Raw genomic sequence first — 21,108 nt, forward strand, 5'->3', positions numbered from 1 at the left:
AAAATCAGCTTTTCTGTGCAAGAGGAGGGTAAAAAGCAAGTTGGAGGCTGGAATAAGACTGTTTTTCCACCAAAAAAAAAAATCTGGAAAAAAAATTTCCCTATATGTATATTTTTCTATACGTCTATGTAGAGCTTTATTTTTTGAAGGAGATCAATTGTCTGCCCTGTGATCAGTTAATTTGATTTAAGTTTTATTTTGGAGATTGATTTAGACTGGAGGTAGAGGCATGAGCTAATTGTATCCTGATCCTTGCCTTGAGGGGTTTCAAAGCCCTGGAGCAACTCTTCTCTGTATTTTGTTCTGTCTACCTTAGCCAAGCTATTGCATTTCTCTCTGGTGTGGCGAGCCGAGCAGATCGCTGGGAGAGAAATCGGAAAAGGGGGGAGAGGAAAAGGAAAAGGGGACTTGGAGAGAGACTTTGTGCTTCAATGTTTCAGGTAAGATCTGACGGTTTGGGTTTGTTATTATTTGCTAAGGAGGGTATGGCTGGGACTTTGGGCGCAACTCGCTTTTACGCATGTGCCAGGCATGGGGCGAGAGCGCGGCACACTCGCACACACACAGCCCGCCGCGGCGGCTCGGGAGCCGCTCGGACCGGCTGCGGGGCAGCGGCCGCCCCCTCCTCCGGGGCTGCTACCACCGCCTCGGCGTGCCTCCCCGAGAGGGAGCGGGGCGGAGCGGACGCGGCCGCGGGGGCCGGGGCGGCCGGGGGCCGGCGCGCCAGGGCCGGGCTTCCGGATCTGGGGGCCCGGTTCCGGCTCTCGGAGCGGAGCGGCCGCGGCTCTCGGAGCCGGTGCCAGCGCCGCCCGCCTGCTAGCCCGCCCGCCGGCCGCTCGCGCGCCAGCCTCCCCGGCGGCCAGGGGGCCGCCGCGCTGCCCCCGCCCTCCGTCCCCCGCCCTCCCCGGCGAACCGCGCGCGTCTCTTTCTTCCCGGGCGCCGAGCTCCGCGAACCGGCCCCACCGAGAGCCTCCCAGCGCCGCGGGCCCCCTACCCGCCGCCGCCGGCAGAAGCGCCCTCGGCCGAGAGAACGGCGCCGCGGGGCGCGCGGGGGGCGACGGCGCCCGGGGCTCGGCTCCCGCCTCGGGGTGGGGGAAGCACCGCCGCCCCCTCTGCCCGCAGCAGCCTCGGCGGGACGCCCCGCGAAAGACGCCATTGTGGCGGCCGAGCGGAGAGGGCCCCGGGGCGGTGTTTTCCTTCCCCACCCCGGTGCCCGGGCCGGACCGCCCCGCTCCCCTTTGTGAGCGGCGCCCGGTGCCCAGCGCTGTCCGCCGTCTGTCTCGGGCCGGGCTGATCCGGATCCGCCGCCTCCGCCCACCCGGGTGCCTTTAAAGCCCCCTCCCACCATCACCCCCTCCCTTTTGCAGCCTCCCACCCGCCCCCCACCCCTCACCCCCCACCCCCCACCCGGCGCTATGGATGCAAACGTTTCATTTATTTTTAAAAAGCTCTCATTCCTCTTCCTCCCCACCGCCTCCCCTGATAAAGGGCACGGCACGTGCTCTGGATTAGCAGTCTCCCCAGGAGGCGGGGACCGGGGAGGGGGCACCGGGTTGGGGAAGGACGGGAGCGCGGCAGGTAATGGCTGGGGCTCTGCGGCGCCCGCCTCGACCCGCGGTGCCTGCGGCCGGAGCCCCGCATCCTTCCCTCCCCTGCTGGCGGCCGGGCTCCCTTAAAGGGACAGGGTTTCCCGACCTCCGCCGTCTGAACCGGCGCTGGGGGCGCCGAGTTTGGGGGTGGGGGAGAGATGCAGTTTGGCTCCTTTTTGACCTCTTTCCACTTCTCCCCCGCCGCCCCTCTTTATGGAAATACGATGTGTGCTTCCTCTCCCGCCCCCCAGAGGGACTGGGCTGGAAAATAAGAGTCCGCGCCTCCTGGAGGAAAAAAAAAAAAAAAAAAGAGCCAGGGTTCGGGGGCGCATCCTGGTGAATTCGCGTGAAAAGTGAGGTCGGACTCGCAGAACATCCAGGAAGGGGAGACGGGAGCCGCGATGCAGGAATCCCTTACCTGGACGCGGGCTCCGCGCCGCCGCCCCGGAGTATCGCAACTTGCTAGCTAGCGCGCGGGTCGACAGTGTGTCTGCCTTTGTGCTTTCGAACCCTTGCACCGCCTTGGAAATTGAGTTCCTGGTATCAACATGTTTTCAACGTGACGGTGCTGCGGGGGCCGGCTGGGCGGGAGCCGACTAAGTTACCAAAGTTGGATGTCGGCTTTGTGCGTGGAGAGAGGCACGCGGGAACGGCCCGGTGTCCCCGCGCCACCGGCTTCCTCGCTAAGAGGTGCACCGCAGTGAGCAGAAGTAATTTGGTACAAATGCTGCGTTACCTCTGTGATCGTAGAACTAACTGGCTGCTTTCAAGCAAATCCTTGATGGATATGTGTGTGTGTGTGTGTGTGTCCCCGTGGTGGAGCTGGGAGAGACGTAACAGTTAAACATACTCATTCTTTAAGAAACGTTTGCCTTCTGTTTTCAATCAACGAAGCTGGCAGCTAGAGATACAAGTTTATTTGAGAATACCCTCTGGGTACCAAGCATGCTTGGATTGTTTTAGCAAATTAAAAATGAGCAAAATGCTTTTACCTTCTCAGCAGTAGACTCCTTAAGAGACCTCCTGTTTTGTGTGTGTGTGTGTGTGTTTTAGAGAAACATTTTCTGTGTGTCTCACAAATGTGTTTTTAATGTGGAAAAGGGGAGAATAAAAGTTCGAAAGGCTGAGGCTGATGCCATCGAATGCTGTGTTAAATCCGCTTTTACATCAAGGAATTTACCTGCCTAGATGGGAATTCGTGGAAACCAATCTCCAATGTACTTGGTGAATTTGAAATAGAAGTGGGTCTATTTGTCTCCTGGATAATGGGCAATGTGCCGATCTCTTCCTCGTGTTTATATTTGTGTGGCAGTTGGCTTACCACGAGGGGCTGGTGTTCAGAAGACTGCCCACTGACTACAACAATTTGGCTCGGGAGTCCTGCTGCTGCTCATTGGAAAGAATTGTTAGCAATTGTTTCAATGACAGTAGGTTTCGTGTTTACTAATTAGGTTGCAAAGGTGATCATTGAATTTTAAAACTTTGCATCCTAGAGAAAACTTCACAGGTTTAGGAAATGTGTTTATGAAAAGAAAGCCACTCATTAGACAAAAATGTCACATTGGCTGGGAAGAAATTTTGAAATGAATCGGGCATGAATGAGAGTTGGCAAAAAAATCTCCCACCACAGTATTCAAAATGACTGCAGTGATTTTGCTGTATTAATTATGCCCAAAGCCCAATATAAAGTTCTCCAACACACACTAGAGGTCTCTCTTCTAGCTGTAAGATTTTCATGTTTCTAATTCTTTGCCAGGGCGTGCATCCTGGAGTGGGAAATGACAGCTTGGTTCAGACTTACTTAGTAATAGTGATTTATTGGCCATTTATATTACTCTAATGTGAGGTATTTATTTTGGAGAATATTCAGTAATTATTGTACAAATTATACTACCTAACTACCAAGAAAGAAACTATAAAAGATTTCCTCTACATGATGATGAGAACAGATTATTCACTTTGTTGAATAGCATTATGGACCTTTTGGCAGACAATTATATATCCAGAGCGATTTGGTTTTTTAAAATGTAAAAGTAATTAGTGAAAGATGTATCATATCAGAGAACTTTCTGAAAATTAAACTTTCATTTATGGCTAAGTTCAGCACTAAAGTTGATTGCATAAATGCTTTCTTGTCTTGCTATTTCTAAAATCAGAATGATTATTTTCTAATCCTGAAATGTGATGTTTTCTTCTATTTTCCATTTACATTGCTTTTGAGTCATTCAAAGGATGTTTGTGAATCGTCAGTTCACCAAAGCTTTTATTTAGTTGAATCTGAAGCTGCATTTCTGAACTTTCTTTGGAAGTGCAATTTATAATTTCCCAAACAAGTGAAACTTTTATTTTCTTTATCTTTAGGATAAACCATCTTGGGGGAAAAAAGGAAATTTTTGGATGCAAGCATATATGCTTATTTTAATAGCTCATGCAGAAATGAGAAAAAATGTTTTAAAAAAATTATTACAGAAGTGTGAAATACTTCAATTTTCCTAGGCACTGTAATACTACTCTGGTTTTTCTTAAAAACATACTAAATGTTAATTGCATTTTACTTGGTGATTTTCGTTTGAGATCATTCACTGCAGAGAATGAAACAGAGATTATCCTTTAAGAACAACAAGCCAGGATTCATTCATTAAGTTCATTCATTGAACAAATATTTATTTGTGGCTTCTGTACACAAGACCCTGTGCTAGATGCCAGAGACATGATGGTGAAAAAAATTACGCAGAGTCCCCAGTCCCCTGGAATTTGTGTTTCAGGTAGACAGACGTTAATCAAACAGTTGAACAATGGACAGAGAATAGTGCTTTTGAAGGGAAAGAAACTAACCAAAAGGGCAAAGTGGCCAAGACTGGGTTTTGGAGGAAGTGTTACAAACTGAGATCTAAGCAAGTAATGGGAGAAGGCAGTGGCACCCCACTCCAGTACTCTTGCCTGGAAAATCCCATGGACGGAGGAGTCCATGGGGTCGATAAGAGTCGGACACGACTGAGCTACTTCCCTTTTACTTTCCACTTTCATGCATTGGAGAAGGAAATGGCAACCCACTCCAGTGTTCTTGCCTGGAGAATCCCAGGGATGGCGGAGCCTGGTAGGCTGCTGTCTATGGGGTCGCACAGAGTCAGACACGACTGAAGCGACTTAGCAGCAAGCAAGTAATGAAGAGGCAGGAGAAGCAGAGTGAGAACAGGAAATCAGTTCCAGGCAAAGGGAAAAGGGAATGGCATTTGCCAAGCAGGGAAAAGCATGGCCAAGGGAGAGGAACTCAAGGATGCACGAGCTGGAGCTGAGAGAGGGAGGAGGCAATGATGAGAGAGCAGGTTGCGGGGACAGGCCTCTAGTTCTAACTCTAAGAGCAGAGTGAAGGGGCTTGGTAGGAGGATTGGGAGGAGGGCAGCAGTAACATAATCAGGTTCATGTTTTCCAAGGATAGTTCTGATGTCACTGTGGGCAGTGAATAGAGGAGCCCAGAGTAGATGAAGTAGAGCCCTTGGAAGGCTATTAAAGTCATCCAAGCAGGAGAAGATGCAGCTGGGGTTAGGGCAGTGGGAGGGGAAACAGAAGGATGAAAGATCTAGTCACAAGGTGAAACTGACAGAATGTAGTAAAGGATTGGTGATGGGTAATCAAGGACAGAAAGGGATATCAAGTGGACTCCTAGGTTTCGGACACTAAGTGGACACTGGGATTCTGAAGACTGTAGATTTTGTGCTTTTCACTTCATTTGTAGTAGCCAGAATGAGGAGCAATGACAAGCCTCATTCACATCCTGTGTAAGTGAATTCACGCAGGAATTTGTTCCCCAATCTCATGGAGTACCTAGTGTGCCGGGCACTGATTGCTCTGCTCTTGTCTTTTATCCAAGATGTCTTTTCCTTTATAAACTGCACCTCGAAGTTTCTTTCCTCCAACTCCAAGTTGGAATTAGTCATTTGAATAGGCCTTTGTTTAACCTTCTGAAACAAAAATCAAGTCTGTGCCTTATAGTACAAATTAATTGTGCTTAAAAATATTATGAACTTGAATTAAATGACTATAAAAATGAGCTGCTCAATCATGCCTTCTGAAAGCCCATTTACTTACAAATAACTGGCACAATTCTTGTGAATCACTCATTGAAAAAAACTTTTAAGGACCTTATTAACAGGGTAAAATTTGTTTGGTCTGATTTGAATTTGCTCTGCTCTGCTTTCTCCCAATTAGTTAAGATTCTAGTATGTTTGACTTTCCCGTACAGAAAGTCTGACTTTCTGTACTGATCCTTGGCTAATCTTGTTTCAATGCAACATTTTCATGCTTTTCTTAAGTGAACACTGTTTTTGGTATTTCTAATATCCTATCCATCCTTTCCATGTGTTCTTATTTCTCTAAAACTCCCTCACATCTGGCTTCACAAGCGAAGGATGGGGGAAGAGATAGTTAAGGAGTTTGGGATGGACCTGTGTGTTTGTGTGCTTGTGCTAAGTCACTTCAGTCGTGTCAGACTCTTTGCAACCCCATGGACCGCAGCCCACCACTTGCATGCATAACAATAGGGAAGTGGTCTTTGGGTGGTTATTCAACACTAAAAAAGGATCAGTTGATGAACAGTTAATTTTAAAATAATCTAAAATGGGCATTCAGTTTTTCTTTCAACATCAAAACTTATTAGAAAAATTCGGAAAAAAAAAAAACCTGCCATGAATATTTTATAATCACTTTTCCCCTTTCTGGCTGTCCTCCTTTTAGACAAGTCCAGGTAGAAGCTCCTTCCAAGAGATTTGGTACTTAGTATTTCCAGGAAACAATTTGAATGATCACTCTGTTCATTGGGGCTCCAGATACATCTGCAGTTCTACAAGATACTTTTCTTGGTAGTTCTCTATCGTGTGGGTGGCTTGGAGGGTAGGCTCTGGTTGGAAACACATTGTCATTTTAGCCAAGTCACCTGGGGATCCATTTCTTCTGTGTACACAGGAATGATTAATATCTCGCCAACCTGCCGTATAGAATTGTTGAGAGGAAAAATGAGTATGTACGGTGGGATTCCCCTGGTGGTTCAATGGCTAAGACTTCACACTCCCAATGCAGGGGACCCATGTTCGATCCTTTGTTGGGGAACAGAATCCCATATGCCTCAACTAAGAGTTTCCTTTCTGCAAGGAAAAGATCCCACGTGCCACAACTAAGACCCCTTGGTGCAGCCAAATAAGTAAATAAATATGTAAAAAAAGATACTGCATAGAACAATGCATTCAGGTTCATTCATTCTTTTTAAAAAAGTGGGTAGGTATGGCAAACTGATATGCAATAAATAGCCTCAAGCAACCCTAATAGGCAGTTTTTCCTGAAGGACCCTCCCACCTTGGTCCCCCAGATTCTGGCCCCTTACTGCAAGTAGCAAAGGCCAGTCTGGACCACCTCACTGAACCCCTAAAACAACACTGTGGGGCAACTGCATCTCACAGGTAAAAGAATTAAGGATTTGGAAGACCACGTGACTTGGCTTGCCTGAGGTCAAAGTCTGTGTGTGCTAAGTTGCCTCAGTGGTGTCTGACTCTTTGCAATCCTATGGGCTGCAGCCCGCCAGACTCTTCTGTTCGTGTGATTCTCCAGGCAAGAATACTGGAGTGGGTTGCCATGCCCTCCTTCAGGGGATCTTCCCAACCCAGGGATTGAACCCAGGTCTCTTGTCCTCTGCATTAGCAGGAGGGTTCTTTACCTGCGCCCCCTGGGAAGCCCTGTCAAAGTCTAGGCTGGTGGCAAAGAGCAGAGATTCTAGTCCAGCAAGCCGACTACAAACCTCTACCCCGCCATTAGGCACTTTTCTGGCCCCTCTTAGACTCCTGGTTCTTTCTGTCCAGTAAATGGCATCTGAGTACTGTTACAGGCGCTTTCTTTTCTGCCATCAGCTTCTATTCATCAGCATTCACCCTGGTCTCATCTCCCCAACAGCACCCCTCCTCTTACACCAAGAGAGGAAAAAATAAAAAGCAGTTTGAGATTGGTACTGTCAGACACCTGAATTGCTCCCTAGCTCACGCAGAGCAAATCCAGCACTCTCACATCCTCTGTCATGCTGACCAAAATACAGATTTGTTTTCCATCCAATGAGAAGTGACAACAATGCCCTTCTTGCTGCCAAGACCAAGGCTGCTATTAAGAAGAAGAGTTATGAACTGAAAAGAATGTTAACTAGATAGATTTCAAATGCTTGCTAGAGGAAGGGATATTCTTCCTGATAAATCTTCCCAAAGCATCTATTGCTATCATCACTTACTGCTTTGTAGCACTTTCACTTTGCTGGAAATCTGTAGCTAATAGAACAGAAAATGTGTGTGAAACTAAAGATCCAAACTGGTCCATGTTATCAACATTTGTCTCTACCTACATGCTTGCGTGCTTAGTTGCTTCAGTCGTGTCCGACTCTCTGCGACCCCATGGACGGTGCTCCAATATTCAAATTCCACTCAAACTCTTCCCAACTCTGTTGTGTTGAGTAAACTAATTAAATCTCTCCAAGTTTCAGTTTCTTGAACTGTAACTGAGGCATCAATAGTCACTATTAATGAGACAATAATATGAGATGGTTACAAGTGAGGTAATAGTAGATTCTAAGGTTGTTCTGAGGGGTGAATGTGATTTTATGGGATGTACATGCCTGGCACATAGTAAGCACTCAGAAATTATCTATATCATTATTGTTAACATCAGGGACTATGTTTGTCTTTGCTTCCTCAATTCCTGATACAGTGCCTGCCACACAGGGTAAGTGCTCAATAAATAATTGTTGGGTACATGAACACAGAATTTCAGAGAATACAAGAATAAAGCCAGCTGTGACTTCACTTCCCTGTACCTACTTTTTGCCCCTGAGAAGAGGGTCCAAGTTCTGCCAGATGTCCTTGCCTGAGAGTTATGGGCTTTTCCTAACTAATTGGATCAACCATTTGGGAACAGATCAAATTTGACCTGGAGAAGTATTCATGCTAAATAGGATGTTGCCTTAAAGATGCCATAATTTATCTTTTAATGATTCATGTGAAGGTCTTCGATGTGCAGTTGTCACGAGATTTCCACAATATGCAGACATTTAGGAATGATGCTATGAAATAATGAAACCACTACATTCTGAACCCACAAAAGGTATCAGTGACTTTGTTTATTACGCAGCAAAGAAACATCAGAACTGGTCCGATACCCATTCCATCCAGCAGATGGCATTGCTACGCATTTACAAGCCATTTCTCGGAATAGCCTCTGGTCGTTCTCCTAATTTCTCACCATTGCCCCACCCTCAGTGGAAAAGAAGGTCTGAACCAACTCTGAAAACCTCCCTTGACTCCTTTGCAGGAATAACTGAGGCTCAAGAGGGAGCTGGAAGAATTTCATACCTCGGAGTCTCCCATTTCCCCCTGTGCTGTGGGCCAGGCAAGGGGGAGCAAGCAGGTACCGTGGACTGTTAGAATCCACTCACTCCCAGACATAAGTAGGGAGTCTGTTTTGTTTGCTTAAAGCAAATCAACAGAAGAAAGTGCTGTCAACCTCCAGCGTCTCTGATGCTACCACATGCTGTGGGTTGAGAGCGTCTGGGATGCCTGCTAGTAATCTGGAATACTAGTAAAGATGGTAATCCATTTTAGGTAGGCTTGTGCCTCCAGGGAATGGAAGTGTTGTAGGCAAGTCAAAACCCACCTGTAACCCTCTTATGTAGGGTCGTGAAATGAGGTTTGGTCTCAAAGTCACTTAAAACTGTGGACCCACCGTTAGCTGGGTGACCCTAAACCTTGGCTTTATTATGTGTACAAATAAGGATGCTGACAACCACTTCAGAGGATTGTCAGAATTAAATATGTAGCAATAGTACAGTGCTTCTATGTGGTAGGCTTCTTTCCAAGGACTTTGCAATGTATTATCCCATTGGATCCTCATCCATCATTCAAGAAGGGATACTTTCAGTATCCCCATTTTTGAGATGAGAAAATCAAGGCACAGAGAGATTAACTTGCCCAGGGTCACATATCGGTGAGTGGAAGAGCTAGAATTTGAATGAGGCATTCAGGCTTCAGGGTCTATGCTCTTAGCTCCCCGGCACTGTCTCTTAATAATTATTAAGCACTTGCCTTGTGCTAGGAACTTCATGTATATTAACTCCTCTCAGCCACCCTAGAAGCTGGATGCTGTTCTGTTACTTTCTTTATCTTACCAAATGAAGGAAAAGTGTGCCCCACTCTGTAAGACACAGGAAGACAAATTAATGGAGAGACTGTACTATATTAAAGCACTAAATGGTAAGTCCCATTATAACTGCCACAATGGTTTAGAGATAAGAGAAATTAACAATGAAAATATATGGGGTTATGTTCTTATTGTATAAGATTAGGCAGGTGGAAAAATGTTAAATGCCTTATCCTTTAAATTTTCCATCAGGATCCTTGGATATTTTATAGCCTCGGAACCATTTTCAGAAATGGTGGGTGGCCAGCGGAGATTGCAGTTGGTCCCACTCATGAAAGACGTGGCTCATTATTTTATGAGGGAGTAGGTAGATCCCCTGGAGTAGGAAATGACAATTTGCTCCAGTATTCTTGCCTGGAAAATCCCATGGACAGAGGAGCCTGGTGGGCTACAGCCCAGGGAGCCTCAAAGAGTTTGACACGACTGAGCAAGAGCACACACACGCATGTACAGGAAGATCCAGGTGCTTTGCTAAATGACCATCGCCTTCCTCTCATCCATGAGGGCCAGCTCTTAGCACAGCTCTTTTGCCAGTGAGTTCCAAGAACTCACAACAGTGAAAGAAAATCACCTGTAATACGAACTGTGTTTCACAAATCCAAAGTATCTGAAAAGTGGGCCATTCTAAGTTTGCACAAGTCAAATCAGCTATATAAGAACTGCCAGGGGACTTCCCTGGTGGCCCAGTGGTTACGAATCCACCTTGCAGTGCAAGGGAGGTGGGTTAGATCCCTGGCCAGAGAACTAAGATCCCACACACCTCGGAGCAGCTAAGCCCATGCCGCTGCAATGGAAGATCCTGCATGAAGCAGTGAAGATCCCGAATGCAGCAACTAAGACTGGACACAGCCAAATAATACATATTTAAAAAAAGAAGAAGAATTACAGGTTCTAGACCTGCCTCCAGGGGCGATCATCCATAAACACAGTCACAGAGTTCATGATCATTGAAGTCACAAGGACCCCACCAGTGATGTATTTGTTGTTGTTCGTTTGGTAAGACATGTCTGACTCTGCAACCCCACGCACTGTAGCATGCCAGGTTTCCCTGCCCTTCGCCACCTCCCAGAGTTTGCTCAAATTCATGTCCATTGAGTATCCAACCGTCTCATTCTCTGTCATCCACTTCTTCTGCCTTCTGTCTTCCCTGGTATCAGGGTCTTTTCTAATGAGTTAGCTTTTCGCATCAGATGGGCAAAGTATTAGAGCTTCAGCATCAGTCCTTCCAATGAATATTCAGGATTGATTTCCTTTAGGGTTGACTGGTTTGATCTTGCAGTCCAAGGCAATGAACCAGGGCTGAGTGAGTGAGAGACAGAGTAGGAGTTCTACAAACTTCCACCTTAAGAAATCAGGGACATTTCTTATCACTTTTTTTCTTCCAAATAACCCTTTGTGCTCATGCAAATCTTTGCACAATTTATCCTTTCATTTCTGATTTGTCTTTATGTCTACATGCATCAGATATAAGAATATTTCTAGCTAAAGCATTCTTAAAAAGTCATTCAAGTCTGCATAATTGTTCAAGGGGTCGTCTTTGTTTCTTTTTCTCACTTAAAAAATTGAGTCAGATGCACTTTTAGACTTTGCAAATTTTTCTTTTGAATAAATACCCCAAATTCCTTTTATAGTCAAAGTTTTTTTTTTTCATTGTACAGTTAAGCATTCATATATCTGAGTTATTTTTGACAGCCCTTCTGCAAGCTTTAAGTGTACGGTAAACACATTTCCAAATTATTCTGCTAAGGAATAGGGCCGATACATTTTTTAATCACTTGAAAATGATACCTTTCGATAAATTTCTGTGTTAACACAATAACCATTTATTATGGAAGTACACAGTTCTTCTGAGCTGATTGATTTTCTAAAGCTCTTTGCAAATAATTGCTTAGAATTGCAAATAATTGCTTAAAATTAGTTTTCTCTTTTTCAATTTAAAAAAATTTTTAATTGAAGGATAATTGCTTTACAATGGTGTATCGGTTTCTATCATATAACAGTGTGAATTAGCCATAAGTGTATATATAGTCTCTCCTTCTTGAGCCTCCTTCCCACCCCACGCCTCATCCTACCCCTCTAGGTTGTCACAGAGCGCCGGGCTGAGCGCCCTGTGTTCTATAGCAGCTTCCCACTAGCTATCTGTCTTATACATAGTAATGTACATACGTCAATGCTACTCTCAATTTGTCCCCCCCTCCCCTTCCCCCGCTGTGTCCACAAGTCTGCTCTCTACTAAAATAAGTTTTAAAATGAGTTTATATAGCCACACATACTTGAGCTCACTTTTGGAGTGATTTAGTAGTTGATGAACTAGTTTCCATATGATCTATCTTCTCTTTTTCCTTTCCATTGCTGTCTACCTTTTGGCCTCATGCTTACTTTTTTCGGTATCTCTGGAGAAGAGGGGAAAAGGGAAATAAATTTCAAATTTGTTTCCCTTTCTTTCCCTCTGCCCCCCCACCGACTGACAGTTTGACAAAGTGTGTTGGATAGGAGTCAGCTCTTGATTCCTGCTAACAGACAGACATAACAGAACAAATAATTCAAAGGAATAGGTGATCCAAAGTCATTTTTATTACTATTTTGTTGTGACTTAGTAATCAGGCTAGTATTAAATTCTGCAATCTTTGTATGCACATTTTCTTCTCCATTGCAACTTCTGCACTCTTATTATATAATTTCAGCACTAATGTAGATGACTGAAGCCACCCCTGAACAAGGAGTCTTCCCCAATTATGAACATGAATCAGTCTTTTCCAAAGTATTTTCTAGGTCTGTGGTTCTCAGGCGCATTAGAAGCGCCTGGAGAACTTTTTAATGCACAGATTCCTGGCTCCACCCTGAGTTACTGATTAGGCGATGTGGAGCCTGCATAGTTGCATTCCTAACAGGTTCCGAAAGGATATTGATGCTGCTGTTCTAGGGACCACACTCTTAATGATCTGATCTCCTTGCAGTCCAAGGGACTCTCAGCACCACAGTTCGAAAGCATCAATTCTTCTGCACTTAGCCTTCTTTATGGTCCAGCTCTCACCTCCATACATGGCTACTGGAAAAACCATAGCTTTAATTGTATGGACCTTTGTTGGCAAAGTGATGTCTGCTTTGACCATAGAACCTTTCCTTCTATGGGTACCAGTCAGCTCAGAGTTACTATCCCGGAGCACGGTGGAAGACTCTACCCTTCCTCCTGGTGCCTCGATGGCTAAACTTCAGCACTTCCCACCTTCCACTTCCTGTTGACAACCACGGCCTTGGACACAGACTGGACTGTTTCACCACTCGGCACCTCTTCAGCTCGGCAGTCTCCCACTCAGCTTTCTTTTGACCAGAGCATCTCATCCTCCTACTCATACCCACTCAACCTGCTTCATGATGCTCCCCTGCTTCCTCTTTTTTCTCTGCCTGTCTGATCTCTCTGTGATCATCCCTGCCTGTCTTCCTCGTCATCTCTGCCTCCTTCTCCAGCCAAGGCTCAATGACACCCTTAATTTCTCCTGCATCTTGCCCTCTTCTGTCCTTCCTGCATTGCCAATATTCAGTCCTGGAAGACTTTTCTTTCCCCACACTTTTGACCCTGGCAGCCTGAGTGATGATGATAGAATGGCAAATAATTCTTCTCAGTGTTTCCAAAATCATTCAGCCAGCAGAGGCTTCTTTGGGTTTTACTGTGCCAGGCACCACCCTAAGTTTTAGAAATGAAACAACAGACAAAACTGAAAGTTTCAGGGTCTTATGGAGTTCACATCCTATTAGGGTGGAGTAAGAACTGAATCAGATACAATTAAGTGCTATGCATAAAATTACTAATCAAACAGGTGGTCAGGGGAGACCTCCATAAGGGTGACATTAGAGCTGATATGTGATGACAGTCGTGTTATCGCAGTGTGGCTGGCCCTTTGATATTGCATGACAGTCCCCAGTTCACTTTTTTGGTGGGGAGGAACTATGCTGGGTCTTCCTTGCAATGCCCGGACTTTCTCTAGTTTCAGCCCAACAGCTTAGTTGCTCCTCGACATGTGGGATCTTAGTTCTGCAACCAGGGATCAAACCTGTGTCCCGTGCATTGGAAGGCAGCTTCTTATCCACTGGACCACCAGGGGAGTCCCAGTTCACTTCTCATCTCATTTCCCATGGAGGCTCTTCTGGGTCTTTTTTACTCTTTTTAAATTACAAACCTATCCCTGATTATCAGGTAAACTTGCCTCATGATTTACTGAGAAGTTGCCCACTCCCTGACACCACAAACCCCATCCATGGCTCCATGAGTCCTCTCCCATTCCTGCTGTCCTTTCCTTGGTGTTTGATTTTTCTTCTCTCCATTGGCCCCATCCCCTTAGCCTTTAATCATTAAATATCTGTCTGTGTCCCCCTCAAAATTCACATGTTCAAGCCTAACTCCCATTGTGACTGTATTTGGAGGTAGGGCCATCATAGAAGTAATTAAGGGTCAAGGAGATCAGAAGGTAGGTCCCTGATTGATAAGATTAGTTTCCTGGGACTTCCTGGTGGTCCAGTGGTTAAGAATCCGTCTACCAATGCAGGAGATGTGGGTTGGATCCCTGGTCTGGGAACTAAGATCCCACATGCCACAGAACAGCTAAGCCCACAGGACACAATTGCTGAGCCCCTGCACCACAACTAGAGAATCCGTGCACCACCGTGAAAGGTCCCGTATGACCCAGACTTGACGCAGCCAAATAAATTTAAAAGAAAAAAGATTAGTTTCCTTATAAGAAGAGACACCGAGAGCTCACTCTTTCCTTTAGAGCACAAAGAACCCATGTGAGCAACAGCTAGAAGGCAGCCGTCTACCAGCGGGTAAGAGAGCCCTCTTCAAAAGCTACATCAGTCAGCACCTTGATCTTGGGCTTCTAGCCTCCAGAACTAAGAGAAATAAATTTCTGCTGCTTACGCCACCCTGTCTATACAGTGTTTTGTTATAGCAGCCTGAGCTAAGACATCACCTTTCATCACAAAACAGAGACCTCCTTGCTTTGCGCTCTCCTTCCCTCGCCTCCCCTCACAGCCAGCACACAGCCTCTTCTGCGCACACCGCGCCCACCACAATCTGGCTGCTCACACTTCCTTCCTTCCTCTCCTCCCTCGCAGGTTGTACTTTTCAAACCACCTTTTATTTTAGCGTGTGCGCCTGTTTCTTTTCAAAATGGAACAGCGTTGCAAAGCTTAGGCTGTTCTAAAAGACTTTATTTTTAACCTCTCTTGAGATCAGAACCTCTGTAGTCATCCAGTGCTTCTTGCCACTTTTTTTTCCCCTTAAGAATCACGTCTTATTGAAAGATATATATTTATTTATTTGTCTGTGCCGGGTCTTAGTTGTGGCCTGTGGGATCTAGTTCCCTGACCAGGGATCGAACCCAGGTCTGCTACATTTGGGAGCACAGAGCTTTAGCCACTGGACTACCAGGGAAGTACCATCACTCTGCTTAAACATCAGATTCAGTCTCTGCTTGTCTCCCAGATCCAGTTGTATTTCTCAGTGAGGTTCCCTTTTTAGAATTTCTTCACCTGAACGTCGTCACAATTTAAGGAAATAGGGAGTTGTTATTGCTCGACTTTGTGTTTTTCTGCATCGAGACTATTGGTTTTCTGCCACTTTCCAACTGAAATGGTAATAGCCCTAAGGAAGATCGGAAGTTTAAAAGTCAAGATTGGGAAGATGGCTTCTCCTTTTTAAGGAAACTTTCCCTGAACGCCGTCTTCTCTTTTAAATTTAATTAGAATTCCATCATGCGTTGCTTATCTAGTGGAATACTGTCACCGTCACATGCCCCACAGGCACTGGGTCTCTGGGGGAAGGTCAATGTCACTGCTTCCCCAAGTCGATCTGTGGCTTCCAGGCCCTGGTCACTGTCTCCGAGGGAGGGGTGATAGAGGTAGAGATGAGGCAGGATCAGGTTATCTTACTTCGCAGCTGCCATGGATTTCTTCCAAAGCCTCTGCACTGGTCTTCTCCCATCACACCCCCAAAGGGAAAGCCAAAAATTCGTATCTCACATTGCAGTGATTAAGAGCCACCCCGAGATTCCACAGGGCATGGAAGAGCAGCAGGGAAACAGGATTAAGTGAAACAATTTCTATAAGGCACTTTGCACAGTGCCTGGCATGTGGTAAGTGCTCAGAAGATGGTAGTTATTATTATCAACACCATTGTCATCCTCAGTATTACTGCTGCTCATCATACACACATGTACACCAATAGACATATACACACGTGTATATGAGTGAGGAGTCTGTCTGGCTTCACATGGAACCTACAAGTCTTTTTCTAAAATTAATTTTTATTGGAGTATAATTGCTTTACAATGTGGTGTTAGTTTCTACTGTACAACAGAAAGAATCAGCCATACATATCCATATATCCTCTCCCTTTTTGGACTTCCTTCCCAGTCAGGTCACCACAGAGCATTAGCAGAGTTCCCTGGGAACCCAGAAGTCTTGAAGGAACTCAAGAAGTTTGAAGGGCTTGGTGGAGATCTGTTACCTGCCACCCGTTACAGTTGTTTAGAAGACTGGTGAAGTATCACAGCTCTGTGCCAGAAGAAGGGGCACAGAGCAGACAGTCCCCTTCTTAACCTCATGAGAGTGATGGGGTTACAAAGAGTCCAGGGGTTAGGCAAACATGGCTCACGGGAAAGAATGCACTGTGAGTTCTAGGATGAGGGGGATGTCAGAAACTGGGGGTCAGGAAGATTGAGGTGTAACTGTGATACAGATCAGTGGGGGAATGGGAAAAGGACCATGAACAGAAATTATCTCAAGGTCATGCAGACACTGCCCTGTTTAAAATGGATAAACAACAAAAACCCACTGTATAGCCCAGGGAACGCTGCTCAGTGTTATGTGCCAGCCTGGACGGGAAGGGGGTTTGGAGGAGAATGGATACGTGTGTATGTGTGGCCGAGTCCCGTCACTGTTCACCTGAAACTATCACAACATTGTTCATCGGCTATACCCCAATACAAAAAGGTTTTGGTGTTTAAAAAAATAATAACTTTTTTTTAAGTTATCTCAGCTCCAAGATTGCCTGTGAGCGTTTGAGTAGCAAAATGCCAAACCAGTGGGGGAGAATATGCCATGGGAAGAATCCACGGAGCTGGGACTGATCTAAAAAGGGTAGAAGAGCTTCTGGTGCAGAGAAAGTGTATTTTCAAAAATCCAAAGCTATACAAGTAAAATAATATGCTCTCTGCTGTGGCTTATAAACAGCCAGCTAATCAGCACCTTGTCGTCAGGCACCATGGGCCGCTGAGGAAGAAAGAGCTCCTGCCCCAGCTGCTTAGAATCTGGGGGCAAACAGGATCTGTGACAGTGAGGGGGGATGTTGTGGGAGGGCATGTGAACCGAGAGCTAGAGGCTCTGGAGCAGGCTGGGAGGGCTTGCTGGAGGAGGTGAGAGTGTAATTAGGCCTTAGAGATGCAGAGGCATGGCATGGCAAGCTGGGACAGTAAGGTGAACTGGAGATGGATATGCAAAAATCATTTTGAAAGCTAAGGAGGGATTAACCCAAAACTGGGGTTTGGGGAGGAAATCGCTGACTCCATCAGCCTCTTCCTGTTGCCCTCCCACCCTGCTCTGTGGTCTCTGTGTGTTGGCCGCTCTAGGATCTGAGCATCCTACTCCACTGTCCTCTCTGCCCCTGTCCACAAGCTCCTCTGCAGATGCCTCCTTTATATTCTGTCCTTCCCAGGACCCTCACGTCCCTTGACTTTGGTACAAAAGTGTGGCGACTCCCCTCTGTTTTGCCACATGTAGGTCTCTGTGTGTGTTAGTTGCTCAGTCATGTTCAACTCTTTGCGACCCCATGGGCTGTAACCCACCGACTCCTCTATCCATGGGATTCTCCAGGCAAGAATACTGGAGTGGGTTGCCATGCCCTCCTCCAGGAGATCTTCCTGACCCAGGGGTTGAACCTAGGTCTCTCGCATTGGCAGGTGGATTCTTTACCATCTGAGCCACTAGGGAAGCCCTGCCAGTGAACATATCCGTCTGGTGGCCAGCACCCTCTCAGGGGGTCTCACAGAACTCAACAGCTTCCTGGTCTCCCAAACACTCTTCCCTCTCACTCAGGTGCTCAGGAAAGAATCTTCATGATTTTTCTTCATGGCTTCCTTTCCCTCAACTCCCACTTAGACACACACACCCTGAATCATCCAGTTCTGTTATTTCTACTCTTAAAGTCTCTGTGGACTTCCTTCGTGGTCCCGTGGTTCGGAATCTGCCTGCTAACGCAGGGGACACAGGTTTGACCCCTGGTCTGGGAAGATTTCACATGCTGTGGGGCAGCTAAGCCCAATGCCACAACTATTGAACCTGCTGTAGAGCCTGCGAACTGCAACTACTGAACCCAGGGGCTGCAACTACTGAAGACCTTGCACCCTAGAGCCGGTGCTCTGCAGTAAGAGAGGCCAGCACAGCACAGCTCGCCGCACCTAGAGAAAGCCCACATGCAGCAACAAAGACCCAGCGCAGCCAAAAAGCAAAAACAAGTCTCCAGGTGCATCCTCTCCCCTGCCCCCACCTTGGCTGCATCACCACCCCCTTCGTCATCTTTCACGTGACCTTTGCAGCCCCATCCAACCATCACCCTCCCACACCACACTTTCTGAACCACTCCCCACCTACACAGCTCCTTCAGGCTCTCATCAAAATTCCTTTTAAAACCCCAATCCAGAAAATTAGGGTGCCAAGCTGTGTTTTAAAGAAAACGTTACATCTCTCTGTGTATATTATGTATGTGTATATGTATCAATTGTGTGATCCCCAAAAAGCCTAGGGGTTCAGAATTCAGAGGCTGGAACCCCATTATTGGTTTGAAACCCAAGTCTGCTACTTACTGAGTTAATAAGTTTGCCTACAGTATAGAGTTTTTATGAGAATTACATAATGCCTGGTAAGCACTCCTTACGTAGTAGCCACAGTGAGAGAAAGGAATAGCAAGAAGATAATAATGTTATCAATGTTTATCATTGGATTTTTATTATCTAATTAATTTTTACTTTTCTATTTTTTCCAACTCTCTGATAACCATGAAACCCTTTTATGACCATTAATCTGGTCTTTTCTTTGGTAATTACACAATTTACACCCTTGCTTAAAATTGTTCAGTATCCTCCCACCTCGCACAGGTTACAACCCAAAGCCCCTGGCTGGCCTGTGGAGCCGGTGCCACCTGTCTTGGCTCCATTTACTAGCATCACCTCCCACCGCCCCCATCACCCAGACTTCAGCTTCTCCAGGCTTCTGTGCCTCCAAACCTGGTGTCCTGCCATCAGCCTCTCTTTTTATTGTCCTTTCTTCCCAGGGACTCTCATCTCTGACTCAGACACGACCAACTAGCCCCCTGTTCACAGGCAGAGACCCAGTTGAGACCTCAGCTCACCTGGGGGTGTCCGTCTCTCCCTCTGGGCTCCCCTGGGACTCTGGGCCAGCCTCAAACCCTGTCTCCTGGACGGAGTGCTCCCTAAGTCCGAGGACTGGGTCTCAGTTCTGTTGGTACCTCTAGATTTTTTGCAGAATCCCCAGATACTGGAAAACAGGTGGAGGGAGGCAATTGTGAGGCGATTCCAGGCAGGACTCTCCATGCAAGACTAATCAAGAGGGAATTTTTGAAGATTTTTTGAGTCAAAGGACACCATGCTACAAGTCCCATTTTAGGAAAAGAAATTAGCAATAGTATGCAAAGTGGGTCATGTGGGGCAGCCAGAAAGATGAGGCTTTGCTCTCAAGTGTACTGGTCGTGTGGCTCCTGGTCCTGGGCTCCTGCTGTGGGCGCCCCTCGGCCCTGCCCTTCCTCCTACTGGCACATGGACCCCACCAGCCTTGGGCAGGTGCTAACATCAAGCCACCTTACAAACAGGATTTGGTCACAAGGCTGACTGCTAAGCAGGAGAAATATGATTCAAGCCTAGATACATCTGATGCCCAAACGAGAGCTACAAAGTAAGCTTCTCAGACACTAAGCAGCCCTCAAAACACTTTCAGAACAGAAACACCAAGAGTGAGAAAGAAAATTGGAAGGTGTGCTCAGCCCCAGAATATTCTTGCAGGTGTACTTTAAGGAAGTCTTAAAGTCACCAGAACAAGTGAAGTAAGAGATAAATAAAATATTTAAAGAGGGAAAAGAAGATGTTTAAGTGTCTAGGAAATGATGAAGGTTAGGAAGACAGGGGCTTCCCCGGTGGCACTAGTGGTAAAGAACCTGCCTGCTAATGCAGGAGACATAAGAGTTCCATCCCTGGGTCAGGAAGGTGCCCTGGGGAAGGGCGTGGCAACCCACTCCAGTATTCTTGCCTGGAGAAGTCCATGGACAGACTGGCAGGCTACAGTCCATAGGATCCCAAAGAGTCAGACATGAGGAAGCAACTTACCAGGAAGACAGTGAACTTGGACCCATACACCATTGAGCTGTGAGAGTGAGAGCTTTTGGGAAGTAAAACAAGCCTCTGTTTTACACAGCAGGCTGCAGAGCTTTTAAACTTCATTATCACAGGGGTGATAAAGACTGGAAATAGAAAATGAGTGCAAAAGGTTTGGCTCTATCAATGGATGGTTGATTTGCAACTGGTTTTTCAAAGCTGACTACATATACATGGGAGGTATTCCCCCAGCTTTTTGAAATGACACCATGGAGAACCAGTCCATGATCTCAGACTGTCCTCTATGAGACCACGTAAGACTAGACTCCCCTAGTGGTTCAGTGGCTAAGATTCCAAGCTTCCAGTGCAGAAAGTGCGAGTTCAATCCCTGGTTGGGGAACTAAGATCCCACATACTGAAGGGTAGTTAAAGCCAGCACATTACAAGAAAGACCCAGTGCAGCCACATTAAATAAATAAAATAAATAAATAAAAAAAAATAATTCAAAATTAAAGTGTTGGTGGATATCTTAAAAAATTTTTTTAATTAAAAAAGAATAAAAACAAAGACCATCTAAGATAAAACAACTCAACAACAATAATAATAGCTGCAGTGTCCCCTGTACTAGACAGTGTCCCAGCATCATCTTCTTCTTATTTTTTTTTTAAGTCGCTCAGTCGTGTCCAACTTTTTGTGACCCCATGGACTATACAGTCCATGAAATTCTCCAGGCCAGAATGCTGGAGTGGGTAACCTTTCCCTTCTCCAGGGGATCTTCCCAACTCAGGGATCAAACCCAGGTCTCTCACATTGCAGGTGGATTCTCTACCAGCTGAGCCACAAGGGAAGCCCCCAGCATCATCTTATGTAATCCTCACAACAATCATTTGACGAAGGAATTTTACCCCCACTTTTCA

General features: G+C 46.0%; 1 protein-coding gene across 1 annotated transcript in view; it reads left to right on the forward strand.

Moving 5' to 3' along the window:
• Positions 1-352: 352 nt before the first annotated feature.
• KCTD1 (potassium channel tetramerization domain containing 1) overlaps positions 353-21,108 on the forward strand; it is a 214,951-nt gene continuing 194,195 nt past the window's right edge. Inside the window, exon 1 of the mRNA XM_070361494.1 lies at positions 353-440. Within this exon, the coding sequence (XP_070217595.1) occupies positions 432-440 (9 nt within the window). The 5' untranslated portion in view covers positions 353-431. The remainder of the gene's footprint in view (positions 441-21,108) is intronic.

The sequence above is a fragment of the Bos mutus genome, chromosome 24 (genome assembly GCF_027580195.1).
Source record: "Bos mutus isolate GX-2022 chromosome 24, NWIPB_WYAK_1.1, whole genome shotgun sequence".
Taxonomy (NCBI): domain Eukaryota; kingdom Metazoa; phylum Chordata; class Mammalia; order Artiodactyla; family Bovidae; genus Bos; species Bos mutus.